At 40.8% G+C, this 18,777-nt stretch overlaps 1 protein-coding gene across 2 annotated transcripts in view; it reads left to right on the top strand.

Moving 5' to 3' along the window:
• Nucleotides 1-18,777, top strand: part of LOC108716979 (guanine nucleotide exchange factor DBS) — a 201,492-nt gene that overhangs the window by 136,265 nt on the left and 46,450 nt on the right. For both annotated transcript variants that reach the window (XM_041563266.1, XM_041563267.1), the window contains exons 16-19: nucleotides 3,553-3,619; nucleotides 15,519-15,634; nucleotides 15,826-15,895; nucleotides 17,936-18,028. In XM_041563266.1, coding sequence (XP_041419200.1) covers nucleotides 3,553-3,619; nucleotides 15,519-15,634; nucleotides 15,826-15,895; nucleotides 17,936-18,028 — 346 coding nt within the window. The remainder of the gene's footprint in view (nucleotides 1-3,552; nucleotides 3,620-15,518; nucleotides 15,635-15,825; nucleotides 15,896-17,935; nucleotides 18,029-18,777) is intronic.

The following is an 18,777-nucleotide window of genomic DNA, read 5'->3' as shown; positions in this document are numbered from 1 at the left end:
GGCGAGTTGAGAAACTCGCCTCAGGCGGCAACGCAGGAGAGGTTTCTAGGGGCGGCAAAAGCCGCTCCTGGTACCTTTAAGAGCCGAATTTCCGGTTTTTAAACCGGAAATTCGGCTTTATTATTGCGAGAGAGCGCAATTGCGCTCTTCGCATTAGTGTTCCTGCCGGCGAGGGAGGGGCGGCATTGAAGGAGCCGCCTCAGGCGGCGCTGTAAGTAGAATCGGCGCTGGTCCCAACCTATGTATGCGTGTGACATAGGATCAAGAGAAGCACTGACTGAGACTACCTTACATGCATATAATGAGTGAGCTTTCTCCCAGTGCAGGGGACATAATGCTTGCCACGGGGTTTGCTTAAAGAAATACTATTGTTTCATCCACTGGAGTGAGGACACTGCCCAGATTGCCGTCCAACCATCTTAATGTGATGGCTTGAAACATAGTTTCAGGAGGCAGAGCCAGAAGTGCACAGAATGTAAATAGCCACACAGATACTATTTGTAATAGCAATTTATATTACAAAACACTTTACAAAAATGTGTAATTTATGTATAGGGGAAAATTTCTTAGAATTATATTTTCTTAAACTATTCAAAACTTTGTGTATAGGCCCCCATTAATGTTGACACCAGTATTGAAATGCACAGCTATGAATGGTGGCAGAAGAATAATTATATGGGAGTGATTTTAGCGGTTTGGGCTAGGGCCCGTTTTACACTGAAATCAAATCTTAACACAGGGTTCAATGAGATTTTAGTCAGTCTTTGCCATTTACTTTGCGGCAACAGTCTAGGATTAGCCCTTTCTTGTTTCAGCTCGGCAATGCCCCCATGCACAATTAGTTTTCTAAGATGGAAGTGGAAGAACTTGTCTGGCCTGTACAAAGTCCCAGCCTTTACCCAACTGAACACTTCTGGGATCAATTAGAATGTCAACTGTGAGTCAGGCCCTATCCCCAACATCAGTAACTAAACTCTGTGATACTCGGATTGGCTGAATGGAGGAGAACCCTAGCAACAAAAGTCCAGCATCTACTGGAAAGCCTTTTAAAGGGGAACTTCACACAAACATACTGTAACTTGAGCTTTTTGTAAGTAAACATAATATCAAGCAACTTTGCAATATACATAAATTAAAAAATATGCATACCTTTCATGATTTTTAATGGTTTGGAACAGTTCTATAAGCTTATCCCCCTGCTCTCCTGCTGATCTGTCTAACTACTTTGCTTAGCTGGCAGACTACTGTTACTTTGTATCTGCATCCATCTGTCCTTAGCCTGCATCATTCAAGCTCCACAATTCCCTGCACATGTGATTTCAATAAGGACGAACATCATAGTGCAATGCATTGTGGGTTATGTATTTCCTGAATGCTGTCTGTAAGCTGTGGAGAAGTTGTTACAATTTGTAACATCAGTGTTTTAGTCCCTCCTCCCCTGCCAGGACTTCAAATGAGGCAGAAAGAGAAGAACTGTTAAACAGCTAGATTTTACCATATAAAATGGCATTTATTCATACTTTTTAAAGAAACAAGTAACTGTGATGGGTATATTATGGGTTTCTATGTTATGTGGGCCTCTTTATAAAATTTTGGTTTGCCCTTTAAGAAGTCTAGAGTAAAATAAATAATGGCTTCTTGGCAGTGACATAACCTCCATGTGGTGCGGTCTGCTGTATAGATTCAGCCTCCCTGCCCCTTGAGCGTGCAAACTGCACCACCCATGTGATGGAGAACTGTTTTTTTTTTTGTTCTGGGGTCCCGCCTCAATAACTTTATGCCACTGCTTCTTGTTTAACCAAGCAACCAGAATGTGGTTAAAAGGACAGGCTGAAAGATGACTATGAGAGGACCAGAATAAAAAGATAAAAAATGAATAATGGCAATATAAGTAGCCTAAAAATGACTATACTTCACAGTGAGACACACAGTGTTTTATGCGGGGTTATCCACATTTTAATTTCCTGTGGCAGCCTTTGTAGGGGTGTTTTATCCCACACATAAGGTGTGTGTTGGGGGAATGTATAAACATACAATAATTTGCAGCTCCCTATTGGGCACTAATCATAACTACTAGGCCTGATGTTTCACAGCGACCAGTGGAGTAAGTATAGAGGAAGTAGACCCAGTGGTCTTGGGGGTACAGGGGTCCCCGGAGCTCAGGATATGCTTTCTCTATAGGTGTAAAGAAATCCCTCCTCTCTGGCCGCTGTCCTACCAGAAAGCAAGTGGTGGGGAGAGGGGTATGTGGGTGGGGCAGTAGGGGTTGAAGTGTGTTTCAGGGGGCCTGGCACCAGGCAGTTACACTCACGCTGCTGTCAGTGACCTGTTGAGCAGTTTATATCTATATCTCTCCCACCCTTTATCCTATTATGTTCATCTACCAGAACTAGCTGAATATCCGTTTCAGAACACAATGAACACATACTAGGAATAATGCTGACTACCATGGCATTCTGTTAAGAATCCTGGCTCCATGTTGAAATAGGGGCCAGCTGGGCTTTACTGAGATAATAGATCTGCATATCTTGCCAAAAACATGGGTGGGAAGTCCAAAACCACGTGTTAAGAACAGGGCTTCACTTAGCTGCACATTCACAATACAACTAATACAAGGATGCTGCTAAACACTAATTAGCCTGGTGAAAATCCTGTTTTGAAAGGTGTGTATACAGATGCAGAATTTCACCATTTACACCATAGATCTGTGTGATAAGTAAGGCTCAGTTTGGTTTACATGTAATGATGATGTAGGATTTTGGTCCATGGGTCATCACACTGCAAGGCATTACAGTCAATCTGGCCCTGCCAAGATGAACCTGTCATATGTGGCTAGTTCTGTTAAGTAACAAATCCAGATATTTGTCACACACATCAACCTATAGGTATTAAGACTACTAATTGTTGCTGAATTACTCCAGAAAATGCCATAAAACAGAGCATTAAGCAAATGATGATAGGCAATGAACAGGGTCACTTTTTACATGAGAAAGTAACATAATACAGTGTCCCATATTCTTATCACGTGATTTTGCACACAATGCCAGGCTGTAATTTCCACACTTGATTTCAGTGCAAAATTCTTGCTCTTAGTGCTGCTAGAACTGATTATAGTTCAGTGGGGCTGAATATTTGAACCCATCCACTTGATTTTATGCTTGATACGTTTCTTTGTTTTTAATCACTTTCATTTAAAATTATGAATGAAAAAATGACAGTGTGAAGCTATGCATTATATATTATCCTGCTGGGCTTTGTAGATGCTTGAATGCTAAAACTGCATGCTTGAATCTAGCTCATATTGTGATTACTTTGGTATTATTTCTGTGTGATTTGCTTCTAGAAAGATTCTTTGGTTTGTTTTTTGAAACATACAGTAGTTCTGTGTAACCAATTTAATAATTGACTGTTTTTGCCCAAGTTCATGAGTTCCAAGTTCTTTGTTTTATTACCAAACTATTAAAATGCAATTTTTCATGTTAATCTCATTTAATTCTTTTAAATATGTATTTTTCCCATATGTTCTTTTAACTGTATATATTTTTCTCCCAGCCACATCATAAATGAGTTAATAGAAACAGAACGTGTTTATGTTGAAGAGCTTCAAAGTATCATAGAGGTAAGGCCAGTTTTCAAACTTACTTTACTGCAGTGTGCAAATGAAGGCTTGCCTGTTGTCAAGAAATGTGTCTACAATATTTATATAGTGCCACAAAGAAAAAACAATTATTCAGTTATCTAGTTTTGAAATAAATGTACTTGTAAGCAGTTATTATATCCTCACAAAAGCACCTATTTTCTCTTAAGAACACTGCTTCATTTCCTTAATTTATTTAAGGGGACCAGCATGCTGGTGTCTTTTGAACTTCTACCATTCCTAAATTTCATTTTACACCAACATTGTAGGAAAACCAATTGCTAAGCCCTGCTCTGGATCCTTTTTTTACATTTACCCAGTGCTGTATTTAGGTCTGGTACCACCCTAGACATCGGACCTAAAGGCAAACCACACATGAACATATGATGTCACTTATGTTCGTGTGATGTAATTTCCGTACACACATAACATAATTTCTCTGTGTCTGTGCACTAAAATCCTGGTACCCCTCAACCCCCCCCCCCAGCTCTGCCACTGGATTTAGATAGCAAGGTCTGATAGCAGCTGGACAGATAATTCATTTTAAAAAAAATACATTTTAATTTAGGCACCCGAGTGCTGCCCCCTTGAAGCTGCTGCCCTAGGACAGACCCTCCTATATATAAATATGGCCCTGCAGTTACCCACAAAGTTCTTCATAACGCACTCCTGAGCAAATTAGGTGTTTGGTGGGTACAAGGCTGTCTGTAAATGAATCCGTTTTCTACTGGTAAACCTACAGAGATGGTCTAGATCAGGGCTGTCCAACTGCCCCCGCGACCCCCCCTTGTGTGGCCCCCCACATGAAAGTCTGCCTGCTGTGTCTGCTTAACATGTGCAAGCTTTAAAGGGTATAAAGAGATAAACTGGCCCCTTCATTGTTTAAACTTCAAATTCAGACTGTAATCCCCTGTATTGTTAACAAAATCCCCTCTATTGTTCCATATTCTCCCTGTGTGTGCCATACTCTGCCTGCCCTATGCTCCCTGTGTGTGCCATACTCTGCCTGCCCTATGCTCCCTGTATGTGCCATATTCTGCCTGTCCTTTGCTTCCTGTGTGTGCCATACTCTGCCTGTCCTATTCTCCCTGTGTGTGCCATACTATGCCTGCCCTATGCTCCCTGTGTGTGTCATATTCTGCATGTCCTATGCTCCCTGTGTGTACCATACTATGCCTGTCCTATGCTCCCTGTGTGTGCCATACTCTGCCTGCCCTATGCTCCCTGTCTGTGTCATACTCTGCCTGTCCTATGCTCCTTGTGTGTGCCATACTCTGCCTGCCCTATGCTCTCTGGGTGTCCCATACTCTGCCTGCCCTATGCTCCCTGTGTGTGCTGTACTCTGCCCGCCCTATGCTCCCTGGGTGCACCTTATTGTGCCTGTCCTATTCTCCTTAGGTGTGCCATACTCTGCCTGCCCTATGGTCCTTGGGTGTGCCATACTCTTCCTGTGTGTGCCATACTCTGCCTGCCCTATGTTCCTTGGGTGTACCATACTCTTCCTGTGTGTGCCATACTCTGCCTGTGTGTACCCTGCTCTGCCTGTGGAACAAAAGCCTGGTATTTGTTTTGGGGGTTTGTTAGCATTTTAAAATTGTTACTAGGAGCCCCTAAGGCGTTTAATCGTGCTGGGGGGTGCTGTTTTATCCACAGGAGAAGGAATATGGATTTAAAGGTATGTCTTAATATGACTTAACTTCTTTTCACATATGAGTGATACATGATATCCCTGCAGTGAGCACCAACCATTTCTTTTTTTGGTGTGCTAACACAATTAATGTGAACATGGATTTATGGTAAAATGGGTGTGGTTTAAAGTGGGTGTGATTTACAAACAGGGAGTGGTCAACACCTTTCATTATCTGCCCTCCACCATCTAGGCCAGAAAAATTCTGAGAATCCGAGAATCCATCCATTCACAATGGACCAATGCTAGGGAGTGGTTGCATTACACTTTGAGCTAAAGAGGTGCTGGGAAATTGTTCTTGCTAGTATCATAGATTCCATTCATTCTGTTTTCTATTAATTAAAACTTTTTTCAATTTAAAACTTTTAAAACAAATCAGTAGGGGCCCCAGATGATGCAGAAAAAAAACAATAGGCAGATAATTCTGCACAAATTGAAATGTGCTAAAAATATAACCTTTACAAACCTCGTCCTTTTTGGAAAGGAAAGGCAGGTTCTAGTTATAGGGGATTCAATTATTAGAAAGGTGGATAGGGTAATCTGTCGCAAGGCCCCTACATGCCGAACAGTCTGCTGCTTGCCTGGTGCTAGGGTTCGGCATGTGGTGGAACGAGTGGACAGATTATTGGAAGGGGCTGGGGAAGACCCAGCGGTCTTGGTACACATAGGTACCAATGACAAAGTTAGAGGAGGTGGTGAAGTCCTCAAAAATTATTTTAAAAAATTAGGTGCAAAGCTGAGGGCGAGGACTTCCAAGGTAATTTTCTCAGAGATATTACCTGAGCCACGAGCAACACTAAGGAGACAGCGGGAGCATAGGGAGAATAATGCGTGGCTGAGAGATTGGTGTAGGGAGGAGGGTTTTGGGTTTTTGGAGAACTGGGCTGATTTCTCAGTCAGCTTCAGGCTCTTTGCTAGGGATGGGCTGCACCTCAATGATGATGGGGCAGCTGTTTTGGGAGAGAAGATGGCTAGACGGTTGGAGGAGATTTTAAACTAGGTATGGGGTGGGGAGGGTTCAGTAAAAGATTCAGTTGAAGACAGGTTAGATGAGATAGTGGGCAAAGAAAGGGAAAATGGGGGAGGAGATTTGGCTGGGGGTACTGTTAAGGATATTGAGGACCACATGTCATATGTTCAATATGGTACCAGTATTAAATGTATGTTTACAAATGCAAGAAGTCTGACTGGTAAAATGGGAGAGCTGGATCTGCTGGTGTTGGAAGGAAAATATGATGTGATTGGTATGGACGAAACATGGCTGAGTCGCATGACTGGGCAGTAAATATCAGAGGCTTTACTTTGTTTCGGAGGGACATGTTGATAATTTTATTGCTATGACCTCGTTATATGGAAGGCAAAACATCGAGATAAGGCTATTTCAAATTGAATGAGGTTTATTGAGTTTAACAAAGAATTTTTAATGGTTTTGCCTTGGGAAAATGATCATGTTACACCGAAGTGTCCCACAAGCATTTTGCCAAAGACACTTCCCTTTTCACAAGCTTATATAGATTAAAATGGGAGTACACATACATACGTTATATAACTTGAACCCTCCCAAAATGGAAGAGGACTGAATGTTCTTAGCTACAGATATTGCACTGAAAATAGTTTCCCGCTTACAACTGTCCCTCAGCCTTGCAGTTCTTTATCTGTTAAAAGCAGACACAGGGAGGAACTCAGCAAATGAAGAAAGCACTTCTGTACAAAGGGGCCTCATCTAGTATCTGCTGACACTCTGAATTCTGTCAGTAACTTACAAAGTGAACTCTCATCACTGGGTGTCATTAATAAGAGAAATAATAAATGGGGGAACATCACTCATTCCTTCACCTTTCCTGCCTTGGGCATGTGGTTATTGCAGCGTCAGAATAATAGGGGCAGTTGTTATATGACTTTATTATTCTTACACTCTGACACATAACCATTTGTCCGTCATTGGAATAGGCTGTTCTCATATAAATGTGGTCATATAAAAAATATATTATCAGACAGAGGCAATAGAAAAGGAGGAGGGGTACGTCTGTATGTTAGGCAGGATTTAAAAGCTCATATAAAGGAGAAGGTTATGTTAGAAAATGAGGGGGCAGAAGTCGTATTGGTGGAGTTCTTTGCCAATTGTAAAGAATCCAGCAAATTAATTGTAGGCATATGCTATAGACCCTCTAATGTAAGTGAGGAGGAAGAGACAAAGTTCCTAATGCAAATAGAAAAGGCTGCTAGTTTAGGTAAAGTAATGATAATGGGGGATTTTAATCACCCAGATATTGACTGGAGCAACAGTACTGCTAGATCAGTTAATGGGAACAAGTTTATAAACTTATTGCACACCAATTTTTTTAGCACAGGTTGTTGAGGAGCCTACCACAAAAAATGCTATTCTTGATTTAGTGATCTCAAATGACCCAGAACTTATAGCAAATGTGCAAGTCATTGAACCCCTGGGTAATAGTGACCATAATGTTATATCTTTTAATGTCTGGTGCAAAAAACAAAAATATACTGGGGCAACAAAAACCATGAATTTGGCTGCCCTACAGAGCATTGATTGGAGCAATAAGTTTTCAGCTAAAAACACAGAACAGAAATGGTTGTCCTTTAAAATGATATTAAATCATTACTGTTCTCAATTTATTCCCTTAAGGACTAAACGTAGAAGCTCTAAGAATCATCCTGTGTGGCTTAATACAGAAGTAAAGAAGGCATTTAAAAACTACAAATCTGTAGGGACAGAAGCTGCATTTAATGGATATAAACACTGTAATAAATGTTGTAAATCAGCAATCCGGAAGGCTAAGAAAAGAAATGAAGAGTTAATTGCGGTGGAGGTGAAAACTAACCCTAAGAAGTTTTTTAAATATATTAATAGTAAAAAGATGCAGGTTGAGAGTGTTGCTCCAATAAATAATGGTACCAGTATGGTTGTAATAGATACAGAAAAGGCAAATGTGTTAAATCAGTTCTTTTCTTCAGTGTATACAATAGAGCAGTCTGGGTTCACAGGCTCACATTATAACTGCACGAATGGTTCAGCTCAATCTAGTCAGTGGCTGACTCAGGATATGATTCAAAAAGCTTTAATACAAATTAATGTAAACAAGGCTCCAGGGCCTGATGGCATACACCCCCGGGTTCTAAGAAAGCTTAGTTCAGTTTTAGACCAGCCCTTATTTCTGATTTTCTCAGATTCACTGTCATCTGGTATGGTGCCTATGGATTGGAGAAAAGATGATGTTATTCCAATATTTAAAAAGGGATTACGATCTCAGCCTGGCAATTATAGGCCAGTAAGCTTGACATCTGTGGTGGGCAAATTATTTGAAGGCTTGTTAAGGGATCACATTCAAAATTTTGTCCTAATGATGGCATTATGAGCAACAATCAGCATGGCTTTATGAAGGATAGGTCATGTCAGACGAATTTGATTGCATTTTATGATGTGGTAAGTAAGATTCTGGACAGTGGGGGGGGGCAGTAGATTTGATCTATTTGGATTTTGCCAAAGCGTTTGATACTGTGCACCACAAATGACTGCTTTCCAAACTAAGGTCTGTTGGGCTTAATGAAGTCGTTTGCACGTGGATAGGAAACTGGCTACAGGATCGGGTACAGAGGGTGGTTGTTATTGGGACATTCTCTACATGGAGTAAGGTTCTTAGTGGGGTCCCCCAGGGCTCAGTATTGGGTTCACTTTTATTTAACTTGTTCATTAATGACTTAGGGGAGGGTGTTGTAAGTAATGTATCCGTGTTTGCAGATGACACAAAATTATCCAGCCCAATTAATTCCATCCAGGATGTGGCATCCTTGCAAAATGATCTTGACAAACTGACAATCTGGGCAGCTAAGTGGCAAATGAGATTCAATGTTGATAAATGTAAAGTCATGCACCTGGGATGTAAAAATATCCAAGCCACTTATACCCTTAATTGGACTGCACTAGGCAAATCCATTATGGAAAAGGACCTTGGAGTCCTTGTAGATGATAAACTTGGCTGTAGCAAGCAATGCCAGTCAGCAGCATCAAGGGCAAATAAGGTCTTGAGCTGTATTAAAAGGGGCATTGATTCAAGGCAGGAAGGGGTCATTCTTTCACTGTATAGAGCACTTGTAAGGCCCCATCTAGAATATGCCGTACAGTTTTGGTCTCCATCACTCAAGGACATTATTGTATTAGAGAGGGTACAGAGAAGGGCAACCAAGCTGGTAAAAGGTATTGAAAATCTTGGCTATGAGGAAAGACTGACCAAATGGGTGATGTTCACGCTGGAGAAGAGGCGCTTAAGGGGTGATATGATAACTATGTATAAATATATAAGGGGATCATACAATAATCTCTCTAATGCTTTATTTACCAGTAGGTCTTTCCAGTTGACACGAGGTCACCCATTCCGATTAGAAGAAAAGAGGTTCCGCCTAAATATTCGGAAGGGGTTTTTTACAGTGAGAGCTGTGAAGATGTGGAATTCTCTCCCTGAATGTACAGGCTGATACATTAGATAGCTTTAAGAAGGGGTTGGATAGCTTTTTAGCAAGTGAGGGAATACAGGGTTATGGGAGATAGCTCATAGTACAAGTTGATCCAGGGATTGCCATTTTGGAGTCAGGAAGGAATTTTTCCCCCTCTGAGGCAAATTGGAGAGGCTTCAGATGGGTTTTTTTTTTGCCTTCCTCTGGATCAACTGGCAGATAGGTAGTTTATATAAAAAAAAAAAAAGGTTGAACTCGATGGACTTTTTTTCAACCTTACTTAATATGTTACTATGTATGTGGTGGCAAGTGCTCCTTTAAGCTGAAAAATTAAAAGATTATTCTCTGAAAGACAATAAAAAAATCATGTGAAAGTATTATTATAATATAACATTTTAGTCAAGAATATTCATATGTTCCACTGTATGCATAGATTACACACAAACTCAAAATAAAAATAAGAGGGGCACAGGGTTAAGACTCTTTTCTCCACCAGGGGTCCACCTGATCTCTCTGTAAAACAGGGATACCATGCTTTTTTCCTTCACGAAAGTTGAATTTAAGTTATATAATCATTTTATTGGTTCTGGATCTACACAAACAAATGCTGCAAGATAAATATCTTTATCTAGTTTGTGGCAAACACATATGATTGCTTATAAGATTTGAGTAGGCAGAGTGTAACAAGCAACTAACACTTCTTACTGTGTTTTTTTAGGAACATAATTCCTGAAGCTAAAGTTACAGAGAATTGTTATATTAACATGCACAGAAACATTTATAGGAAAAGCACATGCTTAGCCAAAGTATATAGTTTAATGATTTACTCAAACTTATTTTTATCTCTCAGTGCAATTTCAGCTTTTCTTTTTACATATGTAGAATCAAAAGCAGTCAAAAGTCTGTATACAGCTAAACACAGGCACATTAATAATAAGGTTGCTTTTAGTAGTCAAAGGAGAATGAAAAAATATAATGAATGAACATGTTCTGCACATTCTTGTTTTAACATCACTGTACTGTCGATGATCTTTGCTCGATTTCAGGTCCAAGTTATAGTAAACACTTTAAAATCTGTTAAAGCATGGTCACAACATCAAGTAAAGTCATATACAGCAAATTGTATTTCTCAACCATCCCTAGGCATCACAGGACACTAGTATGTTAATACGCTTTTCCATCTCGGAGGCAGGATGGAACTAAAGCAGGTCCATCCACCATGAACGTTCCTTTCCCCTGTATTAATCCCACCCCAGCAGTTTTTTTCCATTTTTCATCATGGAGGTAGGATGTTAGAGGAGCTCAGCTACCTCAGCTCAGCTCAGCCATAACCTTCACTATCTGGCTAGTTTAGACATGCTTCAGAGCTGTCTATTGGGGGGCATAGTTATCAGCATGCTTTAGCACTGTTATTTACCCTGAGCCTTCGGATTCTGCCGACTAAGATATGCTGCAGCTCTATCTCGGTTCACAACGTCTGCAGGGTACACAAATGGTACAGCAAGCTCAAATTCTGCACTCTCTAGTGTGAACTTTGAGTCACTGTTGATGGGGAAAGACTGCTTAAGTCCTTCACACCCATGCACAGGAAAGTAGAATGATTGGGTTTCCTGTTTACTGTCACACTTCTTCCATGCCGTCAGTGGAGATTCCAACACTGGGTAAATTTGCACCTGGGCAGTTACTCATTGCAACCAATCAGATGTTTGCTTTCATTGTTTTCCTTGTAGCTGGTTGAAATAAAATGAATCACTGATTGGTTGCTATTAGTTACTGCCCAGGTGCAAATTTGCCAAGTGTTTATAAATGAGCCCCACTGTCCCACTTCTCCATCTACCGACTATGAAGATTTTCATTCATCCAGGTCATGGTATATCTAGTATAGGTCAATCTAAAAACAACTGGGCTTGCTGAGTAATCAATGAAGATGTTTCACTACTCATCCGAGCAGCTTTTTCAGTTCAACTGACTGGTGTGGCAAATTTTCGGCATATAAACTCTTCCACTAATCCAGTTCCACCTGATCTCTCTGTAAAACAATGTGCCATTGTAAATGGATTAGTGGAAGAGTTTATATGCCGAAAACTTCCCACACCAGTCAGTTGAACTGAAGAAGCTGCTTCTATATTAATACTATATATATTCCTGGACTATTGACCTTGCCTGAACCTTTGATCTTGAATCCTTGCTTCCTGCCTATTGAAATATTAGAATGAATTGTCCATATGTATTCAATTCTGTGTCACTGGTTGCAGCCCCCGTGTCAGGATGTTGAAACACTGCCTGAATTCTGACTATGATTACTCCTGATCCCTTTGGTTACCGCAAACTTGGACTTGACCCTAGAGCTTCCTCCTTGGTCCATACTTCTCCGTGCTTGGAGCCATTAGGTCCCTGATAGTATAATCGGGCCATGGACCCCACTGAGGAAGCTCAGCCTGATGTGGAAAGAATGCTCCGGGGTTTGACGACTTACATGGAAGCCTATGAAGCCCAGCAGAATCGCATACGGCAAGTATTAGAGGCCCTTCTTTCCTGGATGCCTTCTATGTCTCTGGTCACAGGGAATCCACCCACGGCAGCTGCTTCTCCTCCATCGCCTCGCTATAATGGGGATCCTCAAGCCTGCAGGGGTTTTGTGACCCAATGCCTTATCCAGTTTGAGTTTCAACCCTCAATGTCTAGATTGCAAGGTAAGCCCCTAGAATGGGCAACACCTCTTTGGGAGAACTATGCTAACTTTCGATGCCAAAGCTTTTCTCCGAGCCTTCTGAACTGTGTTTGATGCTCCTGGTTGTGTCGCTAATGCCTCTTCCCGACTTCTCCTGATTCGGCAGGGGAATCACAGTGCCAGTGAGTATGCTATTGACTTTAGAACCTTGATGGCTGAAACCAACTGGAACATCGAGGCTTATGGAGCTGTCTTCTATTAAGGCTTATCAAGTAGACTTAAAGACAACTTAGTTTCCAATGATCTGATCACTCTTGCCATCAAGGTAGGCACCCAACTCAGGGAGCATCAATCCGATAAGGAGCGCAGCAAAAGATTCCAGCCTGTTTTGGCACCACGATTTCAGAGACCACTCCTTCCAGTCCCTGTTCCTTCTGTTCTACCTTTTGTCGCCCCTCCGGAGGAACCTATACAGATTGGAGGGACGCACCTTTCAGAACAAGAGAAACCCCAGAGACGTTTGGCTGGACTGTGCCTATACTGCGATGGTAAAGCCAATGACTGTCCCTTGTGGTTGGGAAGATCTCCACGTTCAGGTAGAACTGGGGAATCCTATCTGTGTGGCATTATGCCTACTCCCCAAAAGAACTCTCATCGATTTATTCTACCATTATAGATTAATCTAACCGCTAAGACTGTCAACAGCAGAGAACTTCATGGACGATGCTTTCGTCAAACAACTAGGTGTTCCCTTGTTTCCTTTGTCTACTCCTCTAAGGATCCTGGCAATTGATGATAGACCACTAATGTCTCAAATAATCTCTATGACAAACGGAGAGTTACCCCTGACAATTGGGACTCTGCATCGGGAAAAGTTATCTTTCCTCATTATAAACTGTCCACCTGCTCCTGTGGTGTTGGGGTTACCCTGGCCTCTGCCTCTGCTCCTGTCCTCTGACATCCTGATCTTCTGCAACCCTTCTTCATTGCAGTAGATGCTTCTGACATTGGGGCTGGAGCCATTCTCTCTCAGAGACAAATTGCAGATGGGAAACTAAATCCATGTGCCTACTTTTTTAAGAAATTCTCTCCTGCCGAGCAAAATTATGACGTCGGGAATCTTGAGCTTCTGACACTTGCATTCGAGGAGTGGCAACATTTTTTAGAAAGAGCACCCCATCCCGTTACGATCTAAACTGATCATAAAAACATGGAATTTATCCAGACTCTCAAGAGATTGAATCCTCCTTAAGCACGGTGGGCGCTCTTCTTCACACGATTCCATTTCATTATCACGTATCTCCCTGGCACCAGAAATCAGAAAGCTGATGCCTTATTCAGAAGCATTTTTCCTGAAGGTCGACTCATTGAAGATAAAGAATCAATTGTTCCCCCCACTAAAATCATTGCTTCCTTGTTTCCTCAATTGGTCAGCCAGATCTTATCAGTACAGTCTTCTGCTCCTGCTGATACCCCCATAGGTATGGTATACGTTCCACACGAGCTCCGCATAGGTATGGTATACGTTCCACACGAGCTCCGCATTCTCATCCTTCAGCAAAGCCACTGTTTCAAGCAGACCGGACATCCGGATACCAAAAAGACCTTAGAGCTTGTCAGTCAACTCGTTTGGTGGCCAACTCTTCAGAAGTATGTGAAAGACTTTATGGCAGCCTGTGCCATTTTTGCCTCTTCTAAATCGAGTCATTCTCGTCCATGCTGTCTATTACAACCTCTACCCATTCCTTCCCATCCTTGGACTCACTTAACTATGGGCTTTATTGTCAAACTGCCACCTTCCAAGGGGAACATTGTTATATGGGTAGCTTCTTCAGAAGCTTCCCTCTGCTGTAGATTGCTCTCAGTTGTTTATTTAATACATCTTCTGACTTCATGGCTTTCCAGCGGAGATCGTATCAGACAGAAGTTCCCAGTTTGTGTCCAAGTTCTTGCACTCCTTGTGTTAAGACCTGGGTACTGCTCTCCAGTGCTGCGCTCTGTGTCCAACATGGCGGCACACACTGAGATCATCGCGCCCGGTGCACGACGCCAGCGCAAATTTTGAAATAAAAGAGCACCAGGATCATGGGTTCAATGGCCGATTATAGGATTTGCTATTGGAATTCCTAGGGTGCTTCTAAATTAATTCTAACTATTCCTGGACTATTGACCTTTGCCTGAACCTTTGATCTTGAAACAGTGCCTGAATTCTGACTACGATTACTCCTGATCCCTTTGGTTACAGCGAACTTGGACTTGACCCTAGAGCTTCCTCCTTGGTCCGGACTTCTTTGTGCTTGGAGCCATTAGGCCCCTGACAGTATAATTGGGCCAAGCACGGAGTGCTTCTAAATTAATTCTAACTATTTAATTCACCATCTACCAATTCAAATGCCTTCTGACTCCACTTAAGGTGTCTGCCCCCTTCGCAAGAGCTTTGCACTTGTAGGTGCTGTAAACCAAGCCTCCTCTGAATTAATCTGTAAAAATTTACAAAGCTTTACAAAGTGTTTTCTCCTCTACTGATGGCAGTTTTGGCAGAAAAGTTCTACTATCAGTTATCAAGTGACATTGGGATCTTACATCAGTGTTAGCACATTGTTCACATGCGATTCCTTTTGTGTTTTTCACTCCAAAATATATGGTGCTGGGCCCCCTGCAAAGAACTCTTCAGAGGGTGCCCACCAAAACCACTGCATGTTTATCGAGTTGCACCCTCCCGCCTGGTTGTGTATCTCTTTTTATACAGCTACAGAGGAATCAGGCCCCATGGTAACCCCCCCTCCATGACCATGGGTTCTGCTTTCTCTATAGCTACACCGCAGGTGTAAAAAAGTGAACCAAACCACTAGTGTTCTATGCTGCCTCTATGGTACTTTGAGAAAAGGTAAGTAGACAGCAAATCCATTTTTGTCAAAGTACACTGCGGAATATGGTGCTTTATAAATACGTGTTATTAATAATATGTGCATCCAAATGAATGAAATGGTCCAATAATCATTCATCAAAGGTGTAATTTAGCACTTTAATGTTTTTCCCCTTGGTTTTAGGGTTATGCATCATCTTTGGACAATCCTGAAATGATTGGTTTAATCCCAGTGGCATTACAAAACAATAAGGAAGTTCTCTTTGGAAACCTTTCAGAAATCTATGAGTTTCACAAAAGGCAGGTATCCTAACAGTGCTTTTGTCTAAGCAGGTTGTATTAACTATATTACAGTTCATGATTTATATTTTCAAATAAATGGCAAATAAGATATAGGAATTTTATCTGTGCTGTATTTCAGATGTCTATGAAAATGTTTATAAATGTAATTTTTGCTGTTAGCGATAGCAATATTTCTTCTTTATCTCTAGAATTTTCCTCAAAGAATTAGAGAACTGTATTGAAAATGCTGATTTGCTTGGAACATGTTTTTTAAAAAGGGTAAGTGATAAGTTTATGGTAAGTGATATGTGTGCTCTGTGTTCATCAGCATCAAATATTACCTGATGTTAACTGCCATATATCTGTGTATGTGTGAATTATCAAAATACATGCTGATGCATTCATTTTCTACCTGAGGAACCGGGTTCTGAAATACTGTATGCTTTCCCTATAGCATTTCCAATGTCAAATTTGTAATGAATGAATCTTAAACTGAGGTCACACTATGGGGCAAATTCACTAAGATGCGAAGTTTCGCCAGGTGCAACTTCGCCGCACTTCGCCAGGCGTAGTTTCGCCAGCGCTCCGCAAATTCACTAAAATCCGAAGTTGCGCACAGGGGTAGCATAAGGTTGCGAAGTTGCGCTAGCGTTGATTCGCTATGTAAAGCGAAGTTACGCTAGCGAAGGCTAATTTGCATACGGCGCGAAATTCAAATTTCAATGGAGGAATACGTATCAGCACTACAAATGCCTAGAAAACCTTCAAATCTTCAAATAAAAATTTTTATTTTGCCCTACACATGTGCCCACTGTTGCCATGAGTCAGGAAATGTAGGGGGGAAGGAGGGGAGCCCCAAAAATTTTTTCGATCTTTTTCAGCCTATCACCCATAATGTAGAAAACACGCCAGCGTTTTTTGGGACTTAGAAAAAATTTTGACTTTTTTTGAAACAATCCCTATCTACTCTATTGCGCTTCGCCAGGTCTGAGGTGGTGAAGGAAGTCTAGCGTAAAAGGTAGCGTTCAGTACACTGCGCAAGTTAGTGAATTTGCGTAGTTACATCGCTAGCGAAAATTCGCCTGGCGTAAGGGTGCGAAGTAACACTAGCGAAACTACGCCAGCGTTCGTTAGTGAATTTGCGCAGTAACGAAAATGCCAAACGCTAGCGAATTGACGCTAGCGTTCGGCGCTTCGGCGCTTAGTGAATTTGCCCCTATGTGTCTCCACTGATGTTGGGAAAATGCTGGAAGAGAACATGCTGATCCTACCTGATGCCACCACCCATGTGCAGTAAACTGAATCATTTTGCTACCATGCAGATGGTCAGAACAGGTTCTGACTGAAATCTCCCCCATGTGCACCCCCTTGCATACATGCTGCATACACACAAGGTGGCATCTACACAAATATGCCTTGTGTGACATTGGCTCTATACTTAAGTAGAACTATATTTCTTTGTACAGTTACCTAAAGCATTTTAGCACCTATTGTAGTGATGGATTTCTGCCTTCATTCACCAATATCTTGCCAGCTGGAGTGGGAAATCTCACCTATAATGTAAATGTAGCAGGGACTTTTAATCTTATTTTTTGGAGTAGGAACCTGTGGAAGAGGCTATTCCAATTTTTCATGACGGTTAAATCATGGGCATTTCCATCATCTTACCAATGTAGTACATGGAAGGTGAAATTTCTCTCTCAGATGCTTTTCACTTATTATTATGATAAGATAGATTTGAAAAAAAAACAATACATCAAACAATTGTCAAATGTATACACATGCAGGAAATGATGTTACAATAACAAGTAAAATAAATCATCAGAGTCTTTACCCAATTTAGGCAGCACCTTCAGTTGCCCTATGAGTTTTATTCAACATCTTGTTGGTATACACCATAATAAGTTTGGTAGCAGATCACATAGCAAAACACAGAAATTTCAGGGTTTTTATCAGTGTTGCAATAACGCTATGAAACAATGCAAGGATTGAGTACAGGATTGAGTATTTTTCTGAAATTCTTACTTACACACCATTCAGTTGAGCATAGTCAACATAATGTTGTTTTGTTTGTATGTTGCAAATTTATATAAACCTCGGTCAGAATCAGTGCTGAGAAAGAGTTGTCTCTCTTGATTCTGTTCTGGCTGAACCCATATTATGTGCATTTTCAATATTTTTTTAAATGGTACTAATGGAAATTTACACATTCATAAGAGTAACCATAGATTCTAAAGTATATTATTATAATGAATAAGGCTCTTGTCATGTTCACATCCAGGAATAAGGCCAGTAATGGAAAAATATTCTGTATTTCAGAAAGAGGACCTTCAAATTTATGAAAAGTACTGCCAAAATAAACCAAGGTCGGAAGCAATCTGGAGACAGTGCGCAGAGAGCATTTTTTTTCAGGTGAATTAGTATAATTGGGACTGTCATCGACATTACTCCAGTTTTTCCCTAATGACCTAGCCTTAGTCCATAGTAATTAGGAGAAGCTTTACCTTGTTAAAATCTGACTCTTATATGTTATTTGAAGCAAACATTATTATATTAAATTGCCTTCTGCTATACCAGGCACATGCAGCCCTTCAGACATCGTTCCATTTCCCACGTTTTGACCATCTTGGAGGGTTTCATGCTGTATATTCATGTGCTTTAGCCAATAATGTAGAAGAAGAAAAATCATACTTTTACTAGATTACTATGAGTTTAAATCAGATCTAGATACACATATTTAACAAGTCATAAGCACAGTAACCAATATGGCTTCCCAAAGGATCTAACATGGCTACTTAAAGGTCATTTTTCAGTTTCTCTCTTTAAAAGACAAGGAAACCCATGTATAAATTATACCTTTCTTACAGAGGCAACCCTCTTAAATCACACCACCTACACTCCCCAATACTGGTCTGTTTTCCTATACCTGTTATTAAAATGTAGAGTAGTTTAAACTATCATTTATAAAACACAATGCTATGGCATAGTTGATACATTTAGAAAGAATATGTTTCATTTCTGCAGTAAATTGAAATGATCTTATTATGTGTATTCATACACAGCCTGATTAAATTGTTTCAATAAATACCGTAAGTAACTAGTAACACATGTAAGCTGTGCAAAAATCACAGTGCCAAAGATGTATTGAAATTTTCTAAGGG

This window comes from Xenopus laevis, chromosome 5L, assembly GCF_017654675.1.
Source record: "Xenopus laevis strain J_2021 chromosome 5L, Xenopus_laevis_v10.1, whole genome shotgun sequence".
NCBI lineage: Eukaryota > Metazoa > Chordata > Amphibia > Anura > Pipidae > Xenopus > Xenopus laevis.
This window is presented reverse-complemented; position numbering and strand designations above follow the sequence as displayed.